This window comes from Aedes aegypti, chromosome 2 (assembly GCF_002204515.2).
Source record: "Aedes aegypti strain LVP_AGWG chromosome 2, AaegL5.0 Primary Assembly, whole genome shotgun sequence".
NCBI lineage: Eukaryota > Metazoa > Arthropoda > Insecta > Diptera > Culicidae > Aedes > Aedes aegypti.
This window is the reverse complement of record NC_035108.1, coordinates 291,038,021-291,058,447: the sequence shown is the minus strand read 5'-3', so window position 1 is coordinate 291,058,447 and position 20,427 is coordinate 291,038,021. Positions and strand designations below refer to the sequence as shown.

The window sequence follows — 20,427 nt, the reverse complement described above, 5'->3', positions numbered from 1 at the left end:
ATATATTACAAGGAGAATTCTTGAATGGATTTTTTGTAAAATTCCTAGAGGAGATTGTAGGAGGAACTCCTGCCATTAAAATTTCGAAGATTTCCTGGAATTATATTAGAAGAAAAAATAGATGAATTTAAGTGTAATAATTATAATCATTATTTGAATAAGTTGTAAAAACATTGCTTACAAGAATAAAAAGGAATTCTTGTACTATTACTGGGAAAAGTTCTGCAATTGATTTTTGAAAGAATCATCGTAAAATTTCATGCAGCAATAGGTACTTTATTAAATCCATGAAAGAAAACATAGGAGAAATAGGATGACGAGAAAAGAGATAGCACAGAAGAAATTTCAGTGAGCGTCTTCACAAAGATTTCTGAGGAATTTTCCTGGACAAATTGTATGAGAAACTCCAGCAAGGATCTTTAAAAATGGATAAATCACTGAAGGAATACATATCCAATTGGAAAAAAAAAATAAAAAAGAATTCCTTGAGGCATTTTTGGATTAATTCAAAAATAATTATTGGAAGGATACCTGTGAGAATCTCTGGTGGTGTTATTGGAAGAAAAACTGGCGAAATTTAAGAATTAACATCTAGACGAGACGAGATACACCGTGAATTATTGTCAAATCATCATGGGCGTTGACGGATCAAACTTCTCATTCATGTAAACAGGATGTAGTTCACGATGCATTCATACATGTTCACGAGTTTATGATAGGTGTTCACGGATTCTAGAATGGATTTTTCTGTTTAGCAGTGGAAGGTTCCTACTCAAATCTGCTCTCATGTTTCTATTTATTGAAAACTATTCTTAGAACCCTCTTCGTAAAAGAGTTTTTGATAATCTTACTACTAGGTGATGCTAGTGTGCATCAACTATTTTAAACTCATAAACCTGAATCACAGGCAAACAGATGAAAAATTGACGAAATTTACTTCAACCACGCTTTCAACGAGCATTTCAAATTTCTTAGGTTTCATGTATCATTATCAGACGTGCGCGCGTCGAATTCATTCGTGTTTGACGTTTCACATTAGCGTCTTCTGCAGGCCTTGTTGCACATAATTGCAATTTTTTTCTCACTATACCAAGACTAACATTTGAAAAAAACTCTGTGTAAGAAAAGAAATAAAAGGAGAAAAATGATGTTGAATTCTCAGTTTTCATGCCAACCGATAAAAAAGCAATACAAGAATCGAAAATTTTCTGTTATTTCTTAGCAAATTAAGTTAAATGTTGGTCTAGATACAGGGCCTGATTTCTTGAATAACTTTTCTGATGAGACCATACTTCTCATCTATCTATCTATCTATCTAAGCGCTTGCACAGCCAATATTGAAGAGCATCCTGGAAATACTGGATTTTTTTCTAGTATTTTCTTGTCAGCATTAATATTTGCAGCATATCGGTGATATGATACAAATATTAATATGGCCAGGCCCACTGTGCAGACTTGTTTTTTTGAAGATAACTCAAAAGTTCGCGGCGATCAGATTATCCACTTATGAATAATATGATAGACGTAAATGTTTGAATTGTTTTAAGGAAGAAACGAGGACAACCGTACCAACCTTCTCATTTTAGGGGGAAAGTTTAAATCGTTGGGAGTGGCGTGGCTAATAAAGTTAATGCACACTCCATTGTTGTGGGTGCTTCCAGGGATGGGACATAGGTATTTCTTCCTTATGTCCTGGCTCGGTAGCCTAGGCTAAAGCGCCATTACTCGCTTTCTGAAACGAGAAGAAAATATTAAGGTTGACTCCCCCCCTTTTTTTCTTTTGCAAAATGTTTATACAATTCAGATTAGTACTTTCATACCAACTAGTCCAATCTGATTAAACACCGATCAGCACATCTGACCTCGCGTTTATCCAAAAGAACGCCCAACTCCTATATGAAAAGCTGACTATTTAACCAGCGTGCATCCCTCTTATTAGAGTTCAAATATGAAAGATCTCACCGAATCCAAAGTAATGATATGGCTGCATTCGATCTAGCATCACAAATATCAGGCATTCGGGGTACCAATGGAGTTGAAGATTTTTTTTTCAATAATTACTGCCAGGTTTACATTTGTTTTGGACTTTTGCATCTTAATAATTTCACATTGCTTAAAACGTTGCATCGCGGGATCGTAACGTCGTTAAAAAAAAAACAAAAATGTCGAAAATTTGAACCACCGCCGATACATAAGTTTCAATTTAGCAAAAACAAATCGCAGACTCAGAACGTTCCTGGACACTTTAGTTCATTCACTTTCAATCTGCACTTTCAATCCACTCGCGACACACAAAAACACGCCTAATTTAGTGAAGTTATAATTCTATATCAGCCATTTCACGGTTGCGCCAGCAGAAATGAAAATTTACGTGGAGCAAAAAAAAAAAATGCGACAGAAAACTTGAAAAACGGCAAATTTTACGCGCGGCTTGCTGCGATCTCCTCTGATGAGACCATACTTCTCATGAGAGAAAACAAAAGAGACTTTTGATTGAAAATTGATGTGAGTCTATGATCCCTATAACAGCTCTGATGCACATGGCAACTCATGCTGAAGTTATGAACTTCCGGAAGTGTGTGTCATAAGCTGAAATAACACCCAAACAGTTCATCACAGTAATCACTATGCCCTCTCAGCTACTCTGTGGTCAATACGTGTGGTTCTTTTAGCCAGTTTTGCCCATGTATGAAAGTCCTATATTGTCGCCTACAGCCATTATGGGACCTGTCCGTACCACCACGACACAACGTACCAGATTGAATTTGGTTATGGCTGGCGGTCACATGGTCTTAACGACCTTTGAAAATGATAGGAGCGTGCTTCCATGAAACTTTGACCCTTTGCTCTATTTTAGGGTGCGGCTTACTTTTCGAATATTCTTAAAACCAAATATTCGCGAGATTTACTGCATTTGAATCACGTATGAAAAGAAATTTTCCCGTTGGAGCTGAATAGGTGGCGCAGGATACTTAAATGTAAATTGTAACTGTGATTACCCATAACTTTCTAAATATTAAGTCGATCCAAAATCTTCTTACTTAATTCCTCTAACGCTAACGCTATTGACCCGATTCAAATTGAACACTCAACTGAAGGTCAAATTTTATAACTTGTCAATTTACTTTTAAGATACTTGCACCTCCTTCAAATCTTAATATATTTTTTGCAATTTCTCATCATAATAGGCTGACTTTCATCACGTCAATCTGTCATGAAACGGCCTACTTTCCTGAAGTATGCAGTCATTACGCAACTGAAACCAGTGCTGTAATGATTCATTACGCAACGCTTTCTCACTACGCAACTGTTTTGAGTTGCGTAATGAATTATTACACAACCATATTTCAGAAATTGTAAAATGATGGTGAATGCATTCCAATATTATTTCTGATATCTTCAAGTGGTCTTCTATGAAATTGCAAAAATGTGGTACGTAACTCGTCGCAGAACTCGGTTTTTACAGCACACGTCGTAACTATCCTTATCCTACTCGGCAAGCCTCGTAGGATAAATTAACGACTCGTGCTGTAAAAATCATCATTCTGCAACTTGTTCCGTAAACTACTGTTTTAATCAAGCCTTGAAGTTTCCTTTTTATATTACTTCAAGCTTACGATTTTTTTTAAGAACTTTAGAAAACTAAGGCGCACTCTACTCCACGTGCATTGACTGGCACACATCGCCGCCAGCCAGCGGTTCGTTTGTAATTACCCTCATAAAGCCAATCCGGAACGCCGTTGTAGATAATGCCCGGGATGGCGGTTTTCGTGAGCCGATACGTTTGGGTGGCTCGTGCCGACGGTTTGTAGTAGATGTCGTACATGTGCACCAGGACTATCGCCTGGCCCTTGGGGGTGAACTCCGCATGCAGCAGATACGGCCACTCGTCACTGTCTGCCTTCAGTGTTAGCTGGATCGTTTCGCTGAAATGGGGTAGAGGAAAAAGAAAAAGGAGAAAGGAAACAATCAATGTAATTAAAATGGAAATGTGCAATCAAGAAGGGATTTATGAATATTTGGCTGTAGTTTTTGTCTTTGGTCATTTGCATTATAAAGGTCAGAACCAAATCATGTTTTTTGTATTTAAAATTCGCGAATTTACACATCTGTAAAGTACACTTCAATCTTTTTAACGACAGTTCTTTTCATGACAATTGCAGACTTTCTTAAACTGCCATAAATTATATGGTGTCCCAGAAAGTATGGGCACGAATGTACCATACTTCCATTTTGAGACTAGTGCAGATAAAAATCTGACTTTTACACATTTTATTCTTGCATTTTTTAAAAGTAGATTTTGAATTTTGAGCGATTTTTTAGCTACCTGTTTGTTGATGGTGTTACATTTCTGGAAGCCCCTCTTATCAGATTTGCACAAATCGCGTTAAGTATATCTGAACGACTTTGTTGTAGGGAAAATGTGCTAGATGATAAAGAACGTACAATAAAAATCCAAGCAAAAAAATTATTTATCATTGCCGATAAGATGATGATGATAATGATCAAACTATCACTTATTTTATTGGAAATTATAAACTTAAGGATATAAAATTTGATTAGAAACAAAAAATCCGATTTCAGCTGTGGTCGATTTTTTAAAGGATGATTTGAAAGAGAATTTAAGTATAATAAAGTGGGGATGTAAATCGGTAAAAAAGTGCATTATCAACCAGACACCACTTACGCCCCTACTGGAACCCTGCTTAACCCCTCCTCTGCAAAGTACATGAATGGCCCTGGAACGCAATTTAGGAGCCATTGGAGAGTCATTTCTTTCTCGCGTAACTTTTCAAAATGATCTATCAAACATTGAAAGTCTCTCTTGGCTTACTTTTTCTTTAATCAATAACTGAGCCATATTAACCTTTTTCTGTTGCGATTTTTTTTTTGTATGAAAAGCTTGCCAAGGACATTGTTAGTACTGCACAGTTATAATCGAAAGAGAGCGAGAGAGGAAAGAATCTGTCATTGTTACACATGTCCTTTAGTAAAGTTAAGCGATATTCAAATCCAAATCACAAAAACTTGTGCATCAGGGTGGTAAAATGGTGTTTGTGGAAGATGATGGATTTAAGGGAGTCTTGAAAATAGAGTGCAATTTTGGCTCCTTAAGACTTTCTCAGACACTGTTAAACTTCTTCCGAACTTCATAAACTGGTGTGAGGAGAGTCATAATAGAGCAAAATGGGCACGCTGTCTATGGTAGAAGAATAAAATCTGAAAAAATAAGCATCTAATTTGGTGCTGAAATGGAAATGATTTGTCGAGGGTTGTTTCCAATACATGGTTTGGTTCAAAATACTAAAACAACATATTTCCTTGAGATTTGTTCTGAATATCACAAAAAAAGAACTATCCAGGCAAGGATCCAAGCTCTCATTTGTTGGGTGTTTCGGAGTTTTTTTTATTTTATTTTGCTAATGTTTTCTCTTCTCTTGGTATAAAAAAGTCGGAGTTTATATATGGTTCGGTAAATGGCTAACTCCTCTTGGTACTGGCCGGGGTACAAACAACCTTAGGGAAGATCAGGTAACCAAATCCGGCGGGAGCTATGGTCGTATGCTAACAGGGAAGAGGGGGGGGGGGCACAGTATTTCGATAGGCCGAAATCGTGAACTTAATTCTGTAGCACTCTTAAACGTGATTTTTCGTGAATGGTGTCTGTGGACGAAAATTTTCTTAAAATATAGCATATTTTGGCGATAAATGTTAGTTCGCAACTTTGCCGCAGGCGGCGCTGTAAAATCAAAATTTCTGAAATGACGATCTTTAAATATGGTGTCTTCGGCAAAGTTGTAGATAATTTAAATACAAACAACTTTGCCAAAGACACCTAGTCTGTATCTAGCCACATTTCCAAAATAAGGAAGTATTTCATGAACGACCCCCGAAAAATAGTTTTTCCCGAATATTTTGGAAATGTGAGGTTTCCGGTAGCAACATTGTTCTGCGAAATTGTACAGACTATCAAAATGAAGCACTTTCTCAAAGACACTAGGGTTCTAAAATGTAAGAGACAGTAGTTATAGTATTTTAAGTGCAAAAATCAATCACTTTTGAGGGTCGTATATTTTTCCGGGTGGCAAGTGGTGGCAGATGAAACCCACTGGGTTGTAAAATATATCATTAGTAGTTGCAAATGTAGATATTGCCATGAGTATCCACGGGTATCCCTTACAGTTAACGTGATTTTTATCAGAGTCTATTTAGGCCAGTTTTGAAGGCACGTGCAAGACATCCTTTATGAGAGCAATACACTTGTTTTCACTCTCCCCTCGCTCTACCATTTGCTTTTTTTCAAGTTTTTAGCGCATGCACTCTTAAATAAACTTACATAATTTATGAGTGAAATTAATGCTGCGACCATAAATTCCCGTCTTTTCACGCACTCCGACCAAAATGTGTGCTACAGTCAAGATGTGTAAAATTTTTTTTTCAGCAGCTGTGTGAATCTTCCTCATTGTCTGTCTTAATTTAGTTTAGAGTGTGTTTATGTATGCTGTCAAAAGTGCGGTTATTTTCTTCGACAGCGGTTGTTTTCAAGTGGTGTTACAAGGTGCGTGTGTAAAAATGGATGACGAATCAGGTAAGTTTTTGCTAGTTAAAAAACTGTTTGCCGATATATATTAATATATGAAACTGGTTCGACATAACATCGACTATCGACACGAATGCCACATTAATGGTAAAGTGTCGCAAATAAATAATAATAATAAATAACATCGACTCTCAGTTTTCAAATTTTGATTCAACCATTCGGTCTTTCTTTTACTGGGTATTTCAGACGGTATCGACAAACAAAAACTGTATCTCGTTTGGAAAAACTGTGTGGGGCAGCAGAAAGCTTAAGTCAAAGCAGTTTGCGATGTAGTGTTTTCATATTATGGAATTCAATCGAATGATATGGAAATTGCTGCTTCGGAAACCCATAACTTTGTAAACACTAAACAAACAAACAAACAAATAAAACTGAGACAAGATGGAAAGAAGGATGCATCTGCTATTGTTCAAGAGGTAACGAAAGGCAATGCATCGAAAGCGATCGTTGTTATCGTTGCAACGATCAGCATCAAAACATCTAATGCCATATTCTGATATTGAGGCCCTTGCCTTAATTTTGGATTCAAATGTGACTATTGACCAATACAAACAATAGCGCAACGGAGCCATGAGTCGGAACGCAGCCTTATACCCGTCGTATTACAAAGTACTACAAATTAAATCGAGTTGCTATCCTCCCACAGATTCAATCTTAATAACGGAAACATCAGCCGAAATAAAACTCGCATCTCTCCTGGAACACACAGCACAAAGGATAATAGAAGCCAATGCAAATTTGTTGTGTAATTTTACGGATGCAGAACTATTGAACGTTGAGCTGACGGTAAAATGGGGGTTCGACGGAACATCTGGGGTGAGCGAACACAAAATGAAATTTGAAGGAGATGACGGTACTTTTTCTGACAAAAGCATGTTTGTCACTTCACTCGTGCCCCTGCAAATGGAAAAGTTCTTTCCCTCAATAAGCGACCATCATCAACCAGGTACTGTAGACCCATCAGAATTCAGTACATCAAAGAGACAGTGGCGGTCACAGTACAAGAGAAGGAGCATTTCATACAACAGATCAATGAGTTAACTTAGTTCGATATCCCTATGCATGGAAGAGTGATCAGATTACATTGTAGGATGCATTTGACAATGATTGATGGTAAAGCTATCAATGCGATAACGTCTACTAAGTCCACACAAACCTGCTATGTTTGCAAGGCTACTCCAAAAGATATGAATAATTTGGATCTGATCTACAGCAAAGTGATAGATGCCAGCACATTCGACTTTGGACTGTCACCTCTTCACGCATGTATCATTTTTTTTGAGTTTTTCCTCCATCTAGCGTACAAATTACCGTTGAAAAAATGGAGGATTACAAATGAGTATGTGAATATCGTTGAAGAGCGTAAAAAGCAAATTCAACGAAAATTCAAAATAGAAATGGACCTCATTGTGGACCAACCTTGTGCAGGAGGAGCAGGTACGTCAAATGATGGCAATACTGCTCGTCGTTTTTTTTTTAAACCCGGAAATGTCGGCCAAAATAACCGAGCTAAACCTGGAACTGATCAAGAGATGTGCAGTAATACTTGAAACTATGGCATCAGGAATGGAAATTAACATCGAAAAATTTGATTTCTGTCGAAAACAGCTGAGAAGCTAGTCAGGAAATACGAGTGGTACTATATGCCGGTTACAGAACACAAAATTCTAATTCATGGATCGCAAGTGATCGAACACTTCTTAGTGCCAATCGGTCAGCTTTCTGAGGAGGCTCAAAAAAGCCGTAATAAGGACATAAAAAGGTGAGCTATAATTGATGTTTGTGAAAGATTTAAGTTAACCATTTAATTCATAAAACTGACGTCTTAAACATTTCAGAAAAAAAAAATCATACAAAAACCGATAAAGTTTTATCGAAATATTCGTCTTATGAAATTAGTGTAACTTTTGGTAAAACGTACTTCATAAATCACTTACTGGACACACATGCTTCTATCTATTACATTCAGAATTACTTCCTCCTGTTTAAGTATAAAATAAGATTTTTCACAAATTTTAATCCTTGTAACATTTGTGTGACTGTTTCGCAGGTATCGAATTGACCATACCAGAAAGTTTTCTCGAACAACAGTTAACGAAGATCTACTGCATCGGCTTCTGGAGTCATCAGACCCGTACGTCACGAGTATCAAAAATAGTTTAAACAAACCAAGCAAAAAACTAACTGAACAAGCAAAGGAGCTGCGACCCCCAAAAGTGACTGATTTTTGCACTTAAAAAACTATAACTACTGTCTCTTACATTTTAGAACCCTAGTATTTTTGAGAAAGTGTTTCATTTTGATAGTCTGCACAATTTTGCAGAACAATGTTGCTACCGGAAACCTCACATTTCCAAAATATTCGAGAAAAACTATTTTTCGGGGGTCGTTCATGAAATACTTCCTTATTTTGAAAATGTGGCTAGATACAGACTAGGTGTCTTTGGCAAAGTTGTTTGTATTTAAATTATCTACAACTTTGCCAAAGACACACAGCAAGATCGTCATTTCAGAAATTTTGATTTTACAGCGCCGCCTGCGGCAAAGTTGCGAACTAACATTTATCGCCAAAATATGAGCTATATTTTTAGAAAATTTTCGTCCGAAGACACCATTCAAGAAAAATCACGTTTAAGAGTGCTATAGAATTAAGTTCACGATTTCGGCCTATCGAAATACTGTGGGGGGGTTTGCTTCTGCCTCTGTAAACCTGGAGCGTCTGTACTCCATGGTAGGAGCGGCTCACAACAGCGTTTGTTCCCCATGCCACAGGCAGCTGATCCGTTGGCAAGCAGAGTTCTTACAGAGCACAAGTGGACACACACGTACTGGTCTCGGAAGAATGAAAAACATCCCATCACTCCTTCTCAATGGCGGGACAGATTACCTAGACTCGGTTTCCAACCAACCAAACCCTACTGCTTGGCAAACTATTGATGTTTAACGAAGCCCAATGGCTTCATCAGGACGTCAGCTGGCATCTGGTTCGTTGGGCAGTGCTGAAGCACCAGCCTTTGTCCATAGGCGAAACTCAGGCATCCTTGGTTGTCCTCATATACCACTGTAGCTTCTAACTGGTCCTCACCGAAATCTTCAAGTAGTCTCCACAGCCACAAAACTTCCTGGCACGCTTCAGCCAGGGTGACGTACTCGGCCTTCATCGTCGATAGCGTAACACAACTTTGCCGACGACTGACCCAGTAAACTGCTCGTCCTCCATAGAAAACTACGTAACCGGTGGTTGACCCACGCGTATTTTGATCTCCAGCACAATCCGAGTCAGAAAATGCCACTAGCTTTTCCATCTTCTTTTGTCCAAGCAACAGTTTCCAATCTCTGGTACCCTTCAGGTACCGAATCACATGCTTTGCAGCGGTCCAGTTTACCTTCGTTGGAGCGCTGAACTTTCTTCCTAGTATCACAAAATTCGTCGAGATATCTGGCCGCGCACACACCGCCATATAGAAAAGCGTACCAACCAAACTCTATACTTTGTGCCATCTTCGAATGATTTGTCCTCAACCTCGCTTCAAATAGCCCTGATCCACAGGCGTTCTTGCCGTCTTTGCATCACAAAGACCTACTTTGGCAACCAGCTTGTCGATATAGTTAGCCAGGCTAACACTGTACCCTTCTGAACTTCCAGTCCTAGGAAGTGTTTAACGTCACCTAGATTAACTATTTCGAAATGCTGACCCAGTTGTTTCCGAACGCAAGTCAACTCCTCCTCGCTCACAGATCCGACGAGGAAATCATCCACGTACACGATCAGGTACACTCTCTTGCTGTTTCTGGTTGCCATGAATTAACACGGATCCGTAGAACTTGTATGGAATCCTAAATTTGTCAGATCCCCGGTTAACTTCCGGTTCCAACAACGGGCTGACTGCTTCAACACATAAATACTTCTACGAAGTCGGCAAACGACCTCCTCTTTGCCGCAAACTTCGTAGCCGAGTGGTTGGCGCATGTAGATCTATTCATCTATGTCTTCGTAGAGATAAACGGTGCGCAGGTCAAAGTGCTTCAACACTATTCCCTTCTACGCAACCAGGGACAGCAGAACTCGTAGGGTGGCATGCTTAGCCACAGAAGCGAACATCTCATCGTAATCGATGCCATAATATTGGTAAACCCCTAGCGCCATGTTGCGGACTACTTCGTTGGACTCGTTCTGCTTTACTTTGTAGACCGTCGCTGTTCACACCGAGCACTATACCTTCACCGTATCCGGCCGTTTTAGCCATTTTTCCATCGGCCAGGAACACATTTGGGGCATTCTTTGTTTTTAAAATCGAGAAAAAGCTCTCATTACCATGAATATGGCCATTTGTAGCACCTATTTCCAGCACAGCCTCCCGTATCGGTACACCTGCAGATCATCTCAGGAGACAGAATCGCACTTCTCCGACATAACCGACGTCAGAACCTATCGTGGCGCTAATATCGAATCCGACCACTACCTGGTGATGGTGAAACTGCGCCCTAAACTATCCGTCATTAACGATGTACGGTATCGACGCCCGCATCGGTACAATTTAGCGCGACTGAAACATCCGGATGTCGCCAATGCGTACGCGTAGCATCTTGAGGCAGCATTGCAGGATGAGGGCGAGCTCGATAGGGCCCCTCTTGAGGACTACTGAAAGACAGTCAAAGCAGCCATTAACGACGCTGCTGAAAGCATTGTCAGATATGTGGAACGGAGATCATGAAACGATTGGTTCGACGAGGAGTACCAGGAAGTTTTGAAGGAGAAGAATGCAGCGCGGGCTATAATACTGCAGCTTGGTAAGCGAAAAAACGTGGAACGATACAGACTGAAGCGTAAACAGAAAATCCGCCTATTCCGGGACAAAAAACGCCGCCTAGAAGAAATGGAATGCCAAGAGAAGGAGTTGCTGTACCATTCTCAAGAAACGCGAAAGTAGTTCTATCAGAAGCTCAACACATCCCGCAAAGGCTTAGTGCCGCGAGCTGAAATGTGTCGCGATAAGGATGGGAGCTTCTTGATGGAAGAACGAGAGGTGATCGAAAGGTGGAAACAGCACTACGATGAACACCTGAATAGCGTAGAGAACACAAGTACAGAAGGTTAGGACAGCAAAGGCGATTACTAATGCTATTTGATACCGAACTGATCATATTCACCCCAGTGATCAATTTGCCCCCGGATCACGGTACTACGTCAGCACAGTGGACAGTGGAAATCAACCAGCTGTCACGTTGGGGGAAGTAAAAGATGCCATTCAACAGCTCAAGAACAACAAAGCCGCTGGCAAGGATGGTATCGGAGAAGAACTCATCAAGATGGGCTTCGACAGGTTGGGAGACGGAATAGCTACCGGAGGAGTGGAAGCAAGGCGTTATATGTATGTCCTGTCTACAAAAAGAACGACAAACTGGAGTGTGAGAATTATCGTACAATCATTATCCCAAACGCCGAATACAAAGTGCTATCCCAGATTCTCTTCCGTCATCTATCGCCTATAGCAAACGAGTTCGTGGGAAGTAATCTAGCAGGTTTCATGGACGGCAGCTCGACAACGGACCAGATCTTTTCCGTGCGGCAAATCCGCTAGAAATTCCGTGAGTACCAGATCCCTACGCTCCATTTGTTCATCGATTTCAAGGCGGCATACGACAGTATTGACCGTGTAGAGCTATGGAAGATCATTAACGAGAACAGCTTTCCTGGGAAGCTCACAAGATTGATTAGAGCAACAATGAATGGTGTGCAAAACTGCGTGAAGATCTCGAGCGAACACTCCAGTTTGTTCAAGTCTCGGCGGGGACTACGACAGGACGATGGACTTTCGTGCCTGTTGTTCAATGTTGCGCTTGAAGGTGTCATGCGAAGAGCCGGACTTAACAATCAAGGCACGATTTTCACGAGGTCCGAACAATTTGTTTGCTTCGTGGACGACATGGATATTATTGAGAGAAAATTTGAAATGGTGGCAGATTTGTTCACCCGCCTTAAACGCGAAGCAACAAGGGTCGGGCTAATGGTGAATGCGTCGAAAACAAAGTACATGCTGGTAGGCGGAACTGAGCGCGACAGGGCCCGCCTAGGAAGCAGTGTCACGATAGACGGGGATACCTTTGAGGTGGTGGATGAGTTCGTCTAACTCGGATCCTTGTTGACGGCTGACAACAATGTTAGTCGGGAAATACGAAGGCGCATCATCAGTGGAAGTGGGCTCCAGAAGAAGCTGCGGTCTTGAAATATTCACCCCCTCACCAATTGCACGAAGTACAAAACGCTCATAAGACCGGAAGTCCTCTACAGGAATGAAACGTAGACGATACTCGAAGAGGACCTGAAAGCTCTGGGGTTTTTGGAACGCCGGGTGCTTGGGTCGATCTTTAGCAGAGTACAGAAAAACGGTGTGTGGCGGTGAAGGATGAACCATGAGCTCGACACGGCGAACTCAGTATCCTGAAGGTAGTCAAAGCTGGAAGGATACGCTGGGCAGGGCATGTTACAAGAATGCCGGAAAACAGCCATGTAAAGATGGTGTTCGCTTCGTATCCGGTCAGAACAAGAAAGCATGGAGCGCAGCGAGCTAGATGGATTGATCAGATGCACCAGGACCTGCAGAGCATGCGTCGCATTCGAGGATGGAGAGAAGCAAGCGGCCATGAACCGATTGAATAGGGTAACGACTGTTTATTTTGATCTTAATCGCTAACAGTTGGCGCCAGTGGCAAAAAGTACAGACAACAATTCTTCGATTATTCAGTTTATCTGTGCTGGCCGCCTAGCGGCGACACTGATGTTTGTATACCTTTCACTGATGGCGCTACGCTGGATTCTCAAATTTCTCAAATTTCAAACAGCGCATGGAAGAATGGTAGTCGGTGAACTGTCAAAACGTATGGAAAATAATAAAAAACGTAGGGGGACACGGGGCAGTATGGACACCCTAAGGAATTTGCCTATTTTGACTGTAAAAACATGAATATTATACTGTTTTTTATGTGCAGTATGCTTTTTAAAGTTCTTGAGCATTTGTTAAACATGGTTACATAATCAGGAAAAAAATATTTTGTTTTTAAAAAAAGGTTTAAAAAAAGCTTATATTTGGTAGTCGCCATCTAACTAGCGGGGCAAAGTGGACACCCCCATGGGGCAGTATGGACACCTTAATGTTTATAGGAAATTGTCCTGCGATCGTTCTCAAAACCTCGAAAAATGAATTACACATTCAGGAAACCATAGTGACAGGTCACTGTGCCACTGAAAACATGATTAAAACCAGTTTACGACATTTTTCGTAGAGATGCTTTCAATATTGCCTCCAGGTTAGTTTTAATCAAGAATTGACAATTTTTAACTGATTTGTGGTTCCACGAAAAAGAGTCATCTATTGCCTTTTCAGTTTTGAATATCGCCCTATTGGCGAAACATTTTTGGCGAGGTTTTATTAAGTTAATTGATGTTAAAACAAAAAATAAATAATAGTATGTACCAAATAGTATGTTTCAATGACGATTTAAGCCCCAGCACAATAGTTTGACGATATATTTTCTTAAACCTTACTTTTTTCAAAATGTTCAAAATGAGTATGAAAAGCACTAGGATCAGAGTCAGATAGACTGCGATTAAAGGAAGAACAATTGGCAGCATCTGGATACAAATCCAAGCATCTCTCAATCGTCGCTGACGACGATGGTAGGCTTTGTTTTCCCTTTTAATGAGTCATTAAATCTCAAATGACGCTGCCCACGGGTTTCCTGTGCTTTGCGGCTGAGCATCTTCTCACCATTCGCTATAGGATCGGTAGGCGATTGCTCAGTAGGAAATAAATTATGTCGTGCGCTTCAAGATTCCATCATTGGGGAAGGGTCAGCGCCATCAGTGGGGATCCAAGAGGAGCTACTGGTACTTCCGATACTCGTTCTTTCTTAGGCACCCAACAGGGCGGGATCGGGGCTGGATTTGCTGGGATTACGCTATTATTCACATTATTAGCGAACTTTTTTGTGGCCCTCCTATTGGTCTGTGGCGCGCTTCTGGGAATGGTATAACTTCTGTCAGACATGACGATGACTGAGAGTAATCAGTGAACCATGGAATAAATAAGGGAAGTTTTCCGACAAGGTCATTCGAAACAATTAGGTTTACGAGGCAAATGTTTGTTGCTCATGAATATAATGATTTTTTGGTGGCCCGAAATAAATGATAATGACTATGTGAATTATTTTCTCCTTCAAGGCTTCTTTATTCTTTTATTTGCAGAAGCCTCTCGATGATTAGAGATGTTTTGTTTATCGCTTCTTGTCCATTTGTATGCTAATTTATGCAGAACACTACAGAAATCACTTTTAATGTGCTAAAGAATATGAATCAATTTCTTTATGGTTTGCAAAAAGTAATGTATGAAGACTGTAGGCATACAGAACAATTCAATTATTGTAATATTTATTCGTAAAATAAAAACAATATATCAAAATTTGGGACGCTCGGTAGATACAATGACCATCAACTTGAAACTCATTTTTTAATTCAACTCAAACATAACGTCAATTAAATATTTGATAAGATTTTTGCATTTTCCATGTTTTGAGGAAAAGACATTTAGGAAGAAATAGTACAATGAGTTATAACACCTCGACCTTTTGTTGAAGATTCATCAAATAAAGTTTTAATACAAAACAATTCATCATCACTCTTAGAGAAGAAATGATAACCTGAATCCAATGGATGCAATCCATCAAAGATATCCAATGCGTAAAAGTCAAAGAAAAAGCGATTTATGTGGAACTCACCTGGTCGTGACATCAAAGATGGTGTATTGCGCAAGAAAGGAGTGACGAAAAAGTTTCTTCACGTTTTGAGCCAGCAGCAGAAACTTCCGATCTGCCGAAATAGAAAATTTGGCCGGTGCCAGTGTTTTCTGCAAAGAAATAAAGAAGAAAAGGCAATGAAGTTAGATGTGTTGGACAGTTTTCATTAGGGTGAGCCTGAAAAAAAAATTCTCACAATTTGAAGCTAACGACTCTGTTGAGCACCCTAACAAGATCACCATGAAGTCCACTAAGGCGGAAATAATAAATTACCTATCACATGGCATCGTCTGGTCAACTAGAGTCAAATTTCTTGCATTTTTTCCTTTCGCACATGTCGAGCCCATCCTTCATTTTATGACTGACGTTAATCTCAACTGCGCCATCGTCTGTTGTATTATTTTTCGCTAAGCGATTTATGCTTGGTCGACCGAGCAGAAGTAATAGAAAACCAATATGAACACCATAAATCTCTTAACGTGTTCCATTCAAGCGACGAAGGCATTTATCGTAGTCGAGCCGGAGTGGCTGCGTTTAGCTCCAATAAAACTCCTGTTGAACGAGCAACTTTATCGTGCGACTGTCGTTCGGACAAGCCTTTCTCTGCACGAATAGAACTAGAATGTGTGTTTTATACTAGTTGCTCAGATATACGGACGTTACAGTCGAGTTATTTTCACCGTGCGACAAAATAGCGCTTATTGTTCACATATGGTAGTTAGCCAACGGCTTACCCATAGCGCTCGAATCGCATTAATTTGATTTTGACGTTTGCGCACTACTGTCAGTTATCGGTTGGTCACACGTGGGATTTTTAGCATTGGGCGTTAATGCTTTCGTGACTATGTTTTGGATTGACAATTGGTCTAGATGTTACGTTTGTTTGTCTGTGCTAGTAGACCGTTGTAGACTATATTTGTGCATGCTGTTAGTTGAATCGAGCGATGCAGGAACGATATTGCAATATGGGAGGGTGCGAAAATTATGGTTGTCATAAATTAGTAACAAAACTAATTGTAGTTGGGAGAGCGCAGAGTGCAAGAGGGGGTGAATGGCGTGACGAAGTACTTCGAGGTCAATGTTTGTTGAATGCATTTCGCATTGCTTCAATAGGCGAAAGAACCTCGGGGCTCAAATTGGAAAATATAACAATGAAAGACAAGCCTGGTGATAAATAATTAATTCTAAATTTGTCGATAATGCACATGAACAAGAGTCCAAATAGTTCAAAATATGCAGGTCGAAATAAAATCAGATAATGAATCAATACTTCACAGTGCTACAAACATAAGAATTTTCTATTTTTCTCACATATTGATCCTTCTTTGATCCTTATTCGATCGAAATTTCTGTTGGATCCGATCCGAACTAAAAAATGTCCTAATTTTTCAGAGACCCTGTCTTGGGAAATAACCTCCTAGAAGGTCTCTTCTTTGATTATGGTTGCTACCACGAACAAAAGGAAGAATAAATGTCTATATTCACAACTTCCATTCAAAATGTTGGATTTAAAACTATCGCTAAACGTAAAATTTTTGGTGCGCACTTTCTTCCAAGAATAAAATGAATAACAGCTGTTACAAAAATCTTAAAATCGTATCCGAGAAAATCGCGAATTCAGAAATTTGATCCGCGCCTAGGAACTTTAATCCGCGCCTCAAAAAAATCTGTTTCTTTGACATATTTACTACTCATTATAAAAATGCGTAAGCGTGCTTGATCAAAAACTAGTTTTTAATGGTACTAAGTGATTATTTTCGCCTTGAAGTATCTACAATTGAGCAAGACAAATTGGTATACGGATTTCTATCAACACTAAGGGTAGAGTTAAATTATGAAATTTGTTTAATTTACTTAAGTTGCTCCACTAGGCAGGAAATAAGGTAAAAAGCGAAAAAAAAACCAATAATTCGAGTTTTTCATGGAGAAAATTGTATTCAACAATATCACGCGAAATAATTTGTTATTAACATTTCAATATATTTCTATAAAAAATCGTGCAATTTAATAAATGGTAGTGTCACTACAAGCAGAGAGGATGCCTAGTTTGCAACTATACTTATCAGAATTCGATGTCTTTGCATACAAAAGGAGATGCAAAATGTAGTTATTAATGATAACTTAAAAAGAAAAACACACACAGTAGTTTTACATTGTCAATTAAAAGCATACAAAACCTTAAATTTCAATTCTTTGTCTCATCTAACTATACACTATATTTTAAGTGGTGAAAAGATTGCCATTAATAAGATAAGATCGCCAACTGTTTTTTTATTTTTCATAAAATACATGGACATGCAAACACCATCATATTATTAAAAAAAAAATCTTGCAATTTTTTCATGAGTTCAGTTAAACAATAAGTTTGAAATGCATGCCACATTTTGTTTGAAATCTGTTTTTATTTTTATAAAACTTCAAGTCCTAATACTCAATCAATTTGAGGTAAAAATACAAGATTGTTGTGATAATTTAATATTTTTAACAAATTTCTGTTTTTTTTTGAAAATTATAACATTTTTTTTTCAGCAATATTCATTAGTCATTGGCAGTACATTAGATTATACTATTTATAACTCTCTCGACGTTTGATACAAAATGTCCAACTCTACAGGGCAGATCTGAACCACCTATAAATCAATTTTGATAAAATGTTAACAAGAATTTATAATATATAAATATAAATAATATATAAAATTAAAACAAATGAAATTCAAAATTTTAACAAAAAAACGCAATACAATTTGATAAAAATTGGTTTGTAAATTGTGTTTTATTATGCGGAACTTACTATTTTACACAAAAGTATTGAAAGTGTATTGTATATACAGTTGTATTCAGAATAATAGTAGTGAAAGCCAATTTTCATACAAAATTCTCAACTTTGGCATGCTGTAACTTTGTTTTCCTATGAGCAAAACGCATGAAATTTTGACAGAGAACTCTAAATGTCTCTTCAATTTCATTATCCCAAAATTCGTCATAGTACTATACACTTAGAAAACCCTAATATTACGAACGTAATCATTCTTGTAAAATTACGTCCATTGTGACTGAAATTTTTTGTGATTCAAATAATATTCAGACCATCATTCTGTTCAAAAAGACTTTTTCAAAAAGTTTACTGATGGAGGAAAGCAAACTGATTGGACGATAGCTAGAAGTTTCTGCAGGATTTTCGTCTGGTTTTAAAATTGGCACAACCTTAGCATTTTTCCATTTGTCAGGAAAATATGCTTATTGAAAACCTTTGTTAAATATATCAACTAAAAATGATAAGCTACTTTCTGGAAGTTTCTTGATGAGGATGTTGAAAATTCCATCATCGCCAGGAGCTTTCATATTTTTGAATAACACATAATAAACAGACTGCGAGAGGTTTTTTATTCCAAGAAGGATCACCACCGCTAGATTTCGCCAACGGGTCCAACCAAAAATCGAAGGCACGGGTCCAATCAAGGATCGAAAAGGGATCAATAGTAGAAAAAATAGTACTGAAAAGTACCATTTTCAATTTAAGCACTGAAAAGTACTGTTTTTGTAGCACTTAAAAGTACTGTTTTGTTGCTTTAGTTTTTAAAAAGCTTCCAAGAGCAGAGCGAATTCGTGTACGCACAGTTAATTAGTTTGTTTGTGCATGACATCAAACTTTGAATGACAAACGTCTTGTCGAATGCCTATCAATTTAACCTAAATATTAATTAAATATTCCCGAGAGCAAACTGACCCTAAAGGGAAACCAATTTGCACCTTCAATTACTTCCCAAGACATTTTCCATCTGTACCCGAGTTCGCCATGCAAACTTTGACCTCAAAACATCCGGTCGTTGTTTTAGGTCAGCGCTCCTCACGAATGTTTTCTGGAAGAATGAGAAAAAACACAAAGGTGGTCCTTCAATATCTCTTTTTTTACTTGCTGGGATGCTGTTTACTTTATAATTGAGAAAGTTATTAAATTCTCTCCGTCTTCATGTCTTGTAAGCGGACGGGTTGGTAACTCTCCGTCAGCAAAGTTCAAGTTCATCCAATTTTCCTGCTTAACTTTACCACATTGACCGGCTTTGCTTGCATCCGAGTAGAGAGCCGAACCGACAATGCCAGCGGGCGTATCTTATAAAAGTTATATCAACGGCAGACATTTTTTTGCGTTGTGTTGTTCTACGTTCTTCAGGAGGAAAAGCGGAAGTAGACACGTGGCGGTTTTGCCTTCATTCTGATTTTCATGCTATAAATAGATGGTGAACCAAAGATGCAGCTCTGCTCGGTTGCCCCGGAAGCGAATAATCCGTTTCGTAGTAGGCTTGAGGTAACGGTGGCCGAATTCGGTGTCGTGGGGTGACTTGACTCTTGTTGGGTTGAGTCTTGTATACGGCACTAAAGACGCGTCCTTACTGATTATACTGTAATACGCGTGTATATGTCAAAGGATAAAAGCTTTTAGTTTAAACTAACCAGTACACAGAGGCGTGAGAAAAGGGTAGGACTGAAAGGACATGTCTTACGCGCAAATTACTTAAATGTATTGTTGTTATTACTATTAACTTTATTTACGATATTTTCTTCAATGTGTTCTTCTTGATATTGATACGAAATGTTGTCTAGAAGAATACTTTCAAGAAGTCTTATTGAACTACTTAGATATACTAATGGTAGAAATTATCATTTTCGACTTTATGAAACTTTTGAATGGTCTCAATTCTGTCAAATGTCCATTTCTGGTTTTCGTATTTTTTTTATTTCAAAAGAGCGCTCACCATATTGCGTCATCTTCTACGATAAAATGAAAATTGTTTAGACGCCATCTTGAATTGTAGTTTGCCATATGGGATTTCAAAACAGAGTCGGGCATCGATTGTCATTATCATTTAAAGGCAAAAAAAAAATTCTATCCATTGGTTTGCTCAAAACACTATCATTTCACTTACCACTGTTGTATTGGACATCAGTATCCGTTCCGACAGATTGTTCATATTGAGCAAGCTTATTTCTCCCCAGTGGTTCTGGTATAGGAATTCATCCGCTATTCATGTAGA

General features: G+C 38.7%; 1 protein-coding gene across 2 annotated transcripts in view; it reads right to left on the bottom strand.

The window, feature by feature from the left end:
• The window catches only part of LOC5569176 (prolyl endopeptidase FAP), a 576,755-nt gene that overhangs the window by 136,149 nt on the left and 420,179 nt on the right, over positions 1 to 20,427 (bottom strand). For both annotated transcript variants that reach the window (XM_021845337.1, XM_021845338.1), the window contains exons 6-8: positions 20,320 to 20,414; positions 15,377 to 15,504; positions 3,715 to 3,926 (exon numbers count right to left, since the gene is read on the bottom strand). In XM_021845337.1, coding sequence (XP_021701029.1) covers positions 3,715 to 3,926; positions 15,377 to 15,504; positions 20,320 to 20,414 — 435 coding nt within the window. The remainder of the gene's footprint in view (positions 1 to 3,714; positions 3,927 to 15,376; positions 15,505 to 20,319; positions 20,415 to 20,427) is intronic.